Source organism: Enhydra lutris, unplaced genomic scaffold, assembly GCF_002288905.1.
Source record: "Enhydra lutris kenyoni isolate GAN:26980312 unplaced genomic scaffold, ASM228890v2 scaffoldscaffold2, whole genome shotgun sequence".
Lineage (NCBI taxonomy): Eukaryota > Metazoa > Chordata > Mammalia > Carnivora > Mustelidae > Enhydra > Enhydra lutris.
The window spans coordinates 29478618-29486573 of record NW_019154086.1 but is presented as its reverse complement, the minus strand read 5'-3'; the positions used below and the strand labels follow the sequence as shown (position 1 = coordinate 29486573).

The window sequence follows — 7956 nt, the reverse complement described above, 5'->3', positions numbered from 1 at the left end:
ATCCCTTTTCATATTTAAAATAGGTACTCGAATAAAATACATTGAGTCAGATTTAGTGTGGGAGTGTCCCCCAAGGGACCTGTTCAGCAATGGGTGTCAAACGCTTAGCAGTGTCCAGCCGGCACCGGCGGACCATCTGAATGAATACATGGCGAGCGGACGACTGACGAAGGCCCTTTCAGGGCTGGGTGGGCGGTCGCGATCAGGGCACATCCCGGACACAGGTGGACAGTGAGTGGCACTACTCGGCGCTCCGTGGGAAGGGGGCGCTGCAGGGCGGCGGGGCGAGGGCCCGAGGGCGAGGGGTGGGCGGGCCTCTGAGGCCGGGACAGACGGCGGCCGGCGAGGGGTCGGGCTGGCCCGGGGACCCTGAGCCCTGACTCTGCGCCAATTTCGCTTTCGCTTTGGGCGGGCTGGAGGCGGCGGGGCCGTCCCCAGAAGGCTGCGGCCGGGCACCGGCGGAGTTAATCCGAAAGCGCCGCAAACCCCGCGGGCCCAGCTCCACGTGTCACCAAGAAGCTGATGTAGAGAGAGACAGAGAGAGAAAGCAAGCAGGAGACCGGAGTCCCGGGAAAGTCCTGCCGCGCCTCGGGACAATTATAAAAATGTGACCCCCCGGGTCGGCCTCCCACCACCGCCCTCACCTGCTGCGTCCTCAGTCCGCGTCCAGCGCCCGCCCGGGGTCCACGCCGCGTCCGCTCAGCATGTGCCCGCCGCGCGGTGAGTAACCGGCCCGCCGGGAGGCTCGGCGCTCGGCTGGGGAGGGGGCGGCAGCCCGGGGAGATGCGGCAGCAGCCCGGGACCCGCTAAGCGGAGACGGGAAGGCAGCCCGCAACCTCGTGCAGGGGTGACAGAGAGAATGACTGCGTGCTTACCGCGCGCTAAATAGGACATTGTCTCCTTATCTGGAAGCAGTCTTGTGGGCTATCATCAGGCCCACTTCACAGATTTGAAACTGAGGCCCCACGCGGTAACTTTCTTTCTCGGGGTCCCTCAGCTACAGCTATAAGAGGGCAGATCCCAGCCAGCTTCAAAGTGAGGCTGTCACCCCACTGTTTCCAAAACACTTGGCCGAGTCTGGGCTAGTCATTTCACTACCTGGCCTCAGTTTCCCTACTGGTGAAATAGAGGGTGAGCTCTGAATTCAACCCCCTTGTCCGAGCTCATTAGGGGGCCCTCACAGGGAATTGCCTTCTAGCCCTACAACAGAGCACTGCCCTCCAAGAACTTGATTCATTTCTCAGGTGTTGAAGGAAAATGGGAAATGCTGGAGGGGGGTTGGTGAGGTTAAGATGTGGATGGGTGCGGATGACCAGAATGGATGGAAGGTAGCAGTAGGGCAAACCAAGCTGACGAGCTCAGCCTGCTACTCTTCCTTTCCAGGCCTCTTTCTTGTGACCATCTTGGTCCTCCTAAACCACGTGGACGACCTCAGTTTGGCCAGGAACCTCCCCACAGCCTCCCCAAGCCCAGGAATGTTCCAGTGCCTCAACCACTCCCAAAACCTGCTGAGAGCTGTCAGCAACACACTTCGGAAGGTGAGTTTTTCAATATCCTTGTTCCCACTTTGCAGCCTCTCTAGGGAAGGGGTTTCTCTGAACCCCTGGTCACCTAAAAAGAACTGCAGAGAAATTGGGGACGTTAATCAGGAGCCGTCAGGACTGGGAGAAGGAACTTTACAAAGGGCCCAACTATTAGCTAAAGAGTCTCAATGAAATTGTGTCTCCAGAGACGGCAAGAGTGGTAATAAATTATAATGACACTCATTTTGGCTATGTCTACACAGAGGAAAGTGGATATTTACAGTGTTCCCTGTAGCCTGCCAACAGAGATGGAATTGTGTCAGGCCCACACTCTTTCTCTGACACACTTATCAATCCAGGAAAGCGTTATTAGGTGCAGCCCCTGTGCTCCAGGGGCTACAAAGATGAATTAGATTTGCCCCTCGCACCACTCACCAGCTTCCAATGTGGTGACACAGTTCTTTGTCTGAGCAACATGTTCCCAGGGGCCTGTGACAGTGGGTGTGTCACGGGTTATCTAATACGATTTACAGCTTCATTCATTTACTTAGGTTTCATATTTTAATGCAAAAACATCCTTTTTTTCCTTTTAAAAGTGCTTCTATACCTATACCTTCTGCTGGAACAGCCAAAGACTGATGTTTTAAAAGCTGTCTTTTGGCTCCCTGTTCTCTGGTAAATCTTTCCTGAATATTTTCTAGCTTGTTGTTTTATGACTCTCTTAAAATATACTCAAGGCCACAAGGCCTTCTTAAAGAATTCTTTCCCCCTTCTAGACTTTCACAATGCCAATTGCTCCTCACAGTTCAGTCAATCTTAATTAAAAAGGCAGCTCAGCAAGTGAAAACTGCAGAGAAAAGTGCTTGGACTCCTGAAGAAAGTTTCAATCTGGATAAAATTTAGGAGCTGCAATTTAAATAGATGCTTTAGGGGTGCCTGGGTGGCTCAGTGGGTTAAGCTGCTGCCTTTGGCTCAGGTCATGATCTCAGAGTCCTGGGATCGAGCCCCGCATCGGGCTCTCTGCTCAGCAGGGATTCTGCTTCCTCCTCTCTCTCTGCCTGCCTCTCTGCCTGCTTGTGATCTCTCTGTCAAATAAATAAATAAAATCTTTAAAAAATAAATAAATAAATAAATAAATAGATGCTTTATGTGAAAAAGCTAACCCTTCGACTCCCCAGTACAGCTCTAAAGGTCAAAAGATTGCAGGACTCAATTTGATAGTTTTTTATAGCATTCCTTTGTCAAATTTGCTAGAACAAATCAGCCGGCTTCTTACAGAAGGAAGAGGTGGCAAATGCATGCAGCTCACAGCCCACAGATGTGTGGAGTTTGACCCGTACATTTTGTCTTTGATTTTGAGTTTGATACCATTGAAAAAAATGGACCTTTCATATAAGAATCCAAATTTCCGGCTTCTCTTGAAGAGAGAAGGGCCCATATTTCCAAATCTAACTCTTTACCACCTGCTCGGGACGGCGGCTGCCTGGGTGCGTGCGTGTGTGTGTGTGTGTGTGTACCTCCAGGAACAGTGTATAGCTCCAGGTTGCTGCTATAACTAAATACCTCAAAGTAAGGGGCTTCAAACAACACCAGTTTATTATCTTACAACCCTGGAGTTCTAAATCTGAAATAAGCTAGAACCCAGATGGGAGCAGAGCGGTGTCCCTTTCTGGAGACTCTAGGGGAGAATCCATTTTCTTGCCTTTTCCCGCTTCTAGAGGCAGCCCACAGTCCCTGGTAAATGGCCCCCTTCCAGCCTCAAAGCCAGCAGTGGCCTGTTGAGCTGCCTACACGCTGCATGACTCTGACGTTGACTCCCTGCCGCCTACCATTTATAGCAACCCAGCAATGACATTGGACCTACCCAGATAATCCAAGATAACTTCCCAATTTAAAGCAAGCTGATTAACAACCTTCATTTCATCAGCAACCGTAATTCCCCCTTGGCTATGTAACCTCTTCTCAGGTTCCAAAGGTTAGGAAGTGGATGGAGGGTGGGGGGATGGGGCATTATTCTGCTTACCCCAGAGATTTTACTACTTGTTTCCAAACATGCTCTGCATCTCAAGCCTCGATTATGGCTCCTGCACTTCCCTCTGCCTAATATTTCCTCTCTTCTGCTGGTAGGCCTTCTAATCCTCTTAATGCCGTTGTCTTATCTCTGGAGAAGCCTTCATACCCTTCTCAGTACTTCTTACATGCTGACATGACTCCTTGTCATTTGGGCACTTTCCTGTCTCTGCAGTTGAACTTGGAATCTGGGAAGGGAGCGGGGGATGACAGTCCTCTTCTTCGTCCTGTTCCTTAGTACCATGAGTCCCCCCTTCTCCAAGGAGGATACTTTCCGAGACCCCCAGTGGACCTCTGGAACCACAGACAGTACCAAATCCTATATTGTGTTTTTTCCTATACACACATATCTATGGTAAAGTTTTATTTCTAAACTAGGCACAGTAAGAGATTGACAATAATAATTGATGATAAAATAGAGTAATTATAAGAATCTAAGTTAAGGGAATGTGGTTTCTACGTATTTTACTGTACCATACTCACCCTTTTTCTTGTGATGATGTGAGATGATCAAATGCCCGTGTGATGAAGTGAGCGGCACAGGCATTGTGACGTGCTGTTAGGCTACTAGGAAGCTTTTGACTCCGAGCTGGAAGGAGGATCACCTCCTTCCAGACCACAGTTACTGGCAGATAAACCAAGGAAAGTGAAGCCACAGATAAGAGTGGGAGACTCCTTGGACACCTTAGGCTTGATGAATGGAAAAACGATCTCAGTCTTCAATCAAATTTACTGACTTCTTAGATAAATTTCATAAATCTATTCAACGGTGCTTTCCAGCATGCTTATAAGATGACATCCATGTGTGTGGTTGCGTGTGTGTATGTGAACCACTTGTCTTTAGGTTACATGTTTGTTATATCCATCAAGTTGGGACCTTAACAGTTCTGCCTTTAGACATTCTGCTTGAAAAGGATATTCATAAAACCCAGGTGCTTTGACAAAAGGAAAAAAAACCTGTTTTCACCGGAAGCAAGTGTCACAGCGTGGTGTAGACGCTGATTAGCATAGCCTGTTGAAATGATTTATAGTGTTTACATAGTGGAAAAACGGATCATTCAGAGAAATTCATCCTAGGCAAAGGGAGAGGAGGGAGGGAGAGAGAATGTAAATAACCTGTTTCCTTTTGTCTTAGGAAGATCCCAGATTTCCTACCGGTCAAAGAGATGGATGTCAGAAGCCGCCTGCGGTGTCAGCCTCCTATAAGGCCAGGTGCCTTACTAATATTATAAACTGGGTTACTCTTTATGTTTCTTACAGGCCCAACAAACCCTAGAACTTTACTCCTGCACTTCCGAAGAGATTGATCATGAAGATATCACAAAGGATAAAACCAGCACCGTGGAGGCCTGCTTACCGTTGGAATTAACCATGGTATGGATGATTTTCTTCCCCAAGCAAGTAACACAGTTAAGAGCTAGGCATCAAACCTCATCTTCTTCCAAAAATGTGCATGTTTCTGGTCTCCATCACCAGGAGATTTTAATAGGTCCCACTTCAGAAGTTGAATTTGAAAAAATATGTATATACATATAAAAAACATGTGTTTTACAACAATGTGAATATACTTAATACTATTGAACTGTAGTATCCTTAAGAAGAGTTAAGATAGTAAATTCTATGTTATGTGTTTTTTACTACAATAAAAAAGATATGTTTGAGAAAAGCCAGGAAAATGTATATTAAGAATTAATATTTTTGATGTGATGTGATTTTTTTTTTCTCTAGAATGAGAGTTGCCTGGCTTCCAGAGAGATCTCTTTGATAACTGTAAGTCAGAAAATTAAAGGTTTCAGCCCCTATGATGAATTCATATCATTGATGTCTCATTATTTTTTTTTCTAGAATGGGAGTTGCCTGGCCTCCAGAAAGGCCTCCTTTATGACGGTAAGACACAAATACTGTCTTTCCTCAGATGCAATGCGGGGGAAGCATTTTCAGCCATCTCAGTGGCTCCTTTCCCATTTTGTCCTATCACTTAGACCCTGTGCCTTAGCAGTATCTATGAGGACTTGAAGATGTACCAGGTGGAGTTCAAGGCCATGAACACAAAGCTTTTAATGGATCCTAAGAGGCAGATCTTTCTGGATCAAAGCATGCTGACGGCTATTGATGACCTGTTGCAGGTAAGACCTTCATACTCCCAGGAAGAGCACCTTCTTCACGCTGAGATGGCTAGTCAGAGTCCATGACGATTGGGAGAGGCCGGAAATCCCCCTTCTATGTCCGCTGCAGAGCCTCTCGACAAAGGGACTCGTGAGTAGGCCACGGGGAAGACAAGCAGACTCCCGCTTGTTGAGCGTGTGGTACACACGGGGCTCCCTGCAGATGTTTTCACAGATTCTCTCTTACCATCCCTGCAACCACCATGTGGGGTGTGTTCAAAGGAGGAAAGCCAAGCTCAGAGTTAGCTGCTTGTCCAAGTGGCTTGTAAGTGGCAGAGCCAGGATTGAAACCCACATCAGAGGGGTTTCACTACTCTTAGCTTCTCGCTCACTCTGAACGCTCCAGGGTGTGCCCTGAGGGGCCATTAGACGTATCTGCAAATACTGTGGGAGAAAACAAGTGGGGCCTGATGCCTAGGTGTGACCCATTCTGAACTAAAATGTGTGTGACATAAAACAATGACCCATCACCTGGGATATCCACAACGTCACTCATAGACAAGAACTGGCTCTGTAATTTTCTGAATCACCCCAGCATGGATGCTAATACAAAACAGAAATAGTCACCAAAGAAAGAGCAGGGTGAATACCTCGGTGGCCAAGGCATGCATAAAAAGAAGTATGAGTTCTCTTTTTGTGCCGAATTATTGCTGGAAATGCAGCAATGAGCTTCCTGCAAGTATCAAAGAAGGTTAGCATCTAGAGAGTTATTTCATTTTCGCGTCCAAGATTCAGATGATTTGAGCATTGGAATCTACTCTGCCAGGAATCAGCCAACCGTGCCCAAACCATTCACTCCCATTGGGACTCAGGATTTTCCCTTGTAAAATGGCGTGACTTCTCCCACCCTACCTTTCTCTTGGGCTTTTTGCAAGGAACAAGTGGACATATTGATCCCTGTGCAAATAGAAGATCTTGCATTATGTTATCAAATGAAAGGGTAACACTGAGCGCTCCGTGGCCAGGTTTATGTATCTAGCACAAACGAGTGCCTGTAGCAGACAGGTCTGTTACTCTGGGAGTTCCGATCAATAGCGATCCATCACCTCTCTGTTCTAAAAAGGACTTAGCTTCTTAGTATAACATATAAAAATTAATTAGATATTGCAGCAGATGTCATCTGAACAGAATTGTTCCTTTCGAACATGCAACTCCCACTGACGGTTTTCTAAATAGCTTTAAGGGTCTTTTCAGAGCTCACTGAAGATACATGTGCTTGGATAATGAGTATTTCTTCTCTCAGGTTCTGCCCGGCCATCTGGCTGGGAGTAGATCTGGGTCGGGTTTAGGAGTTGTAATGAGAAAGTGGGTTGCAGACTCTGAGACATGTATTGGCTTCACCCATTTTTACGGATGAATGTTTTAATTTGGGAATATCATGTATGTCATCCTTAATATTTATCCTTATAGGCCCTGAATTTCAACAGTGCGACTGTGCCACAGACATCTTCCCTTGAAGAACCAGATTTTTATAAAACTAAAATCAAGCTCTGCATACTTCTTCATGCTTTCAGAATTCGTGCCGTGACCATCGATAGAATGATGAGCTATCTGAACTCTTCCTAAAAAGCTGAGGTCCCTCCAGACCTTAAAGCCATTCTTAAAATAATGTGAATCAAAAATATTTTTCACAGGATGTGGGTTAAGAACCAGAAGGGGGTGCCTTGACCTGGTCCTGCTTAAGCTAGTATGATAATTCTCATGCTTGTTTACATTAGTTGCCCCCCAAAATCTGAACAATGTGACTGTTCCATCCACAGGTTGCCCTTTATCAAGTAGACTTCACATTTTCTACGGAGCAGTTGTTTTTAGGTTTTCATGAGCAAATTGCTAAAGAGGGAAATGTCCTCACTCAACATGTTCTTCTTTTCCCTTTACTAGAAGAGCAAGAATTTATAAGCTATTTCTGTACCAGAGTGTTTGTAGAAACAAACACTCAAGCATAATTTATTTTAAAATACTTATTTATATAATTTTGTGTTCACGACAGCATGTGAATTAACTTATATTTATTTATGTCATATTTATTAAAGTATTTATTATCAGATGGATTTGAGAAATACCTTATGTTCTAAAAATAAAATGATTGAATAAAATAAGTCTCATTTTTTCTGATATGATTGGAATACTTTAAGCATTAAAATACACATTGTGGGAAAACTGAAAACACCAATGTGAACGAAATTTCCTTGGAAAGA

At 45.7% G+C, this 7956-nt stretch overlaps 1 protein-coding gene across 1 annotated transcript; it reads left to right on the top strand.

Moving 5' to 3' along the window:
* Positions 1–618: 618 nt before the first annotated feature.
* LOC111150468 (interleukin 12A) lies at positions 619–7621 on the top strand. Its single transcript, XM_022507943.1, has 7 exons — positions 619–720; positions 1384–1538; positions 4854–4967; positions 5322–5363; positions 5439–5480; positions 5576–5719; positions 7169–7621. The coding sequence occupies exons 1-7, from the start codon at positions 705–707 to the stop codon at positions 7322–7324; spliced, it is 669 nt and encodes a 222-aa protein (XP_022363651.1). The 5' UTR covers positions 619–704; the 3' UTR covers positions 7325–7621.
* The last annotated feature ends 335 nt before the right edge of the window (positions 7622–7956 follow it).

Excerpts from the sequence above, each read along its gene's own strand:
- LOC111150468 (XM_022507943.1), top strand. Across the intron at positions 4,968-5,321 it reads TACCGTTGGAATTAACCATG|AATGAGAGTTGCCTGGCTTC; the intron begins GTATGGATGATT and ends TTTTTTCTCTAG. Across the intron at positions 5,720-7,168 it reads CTATTGATGACCTGTTGCAG|GCCCTGAATTTCAACAGTGC; the intron begins GTAAGACCTTCA and ends TTATCCTTATAG.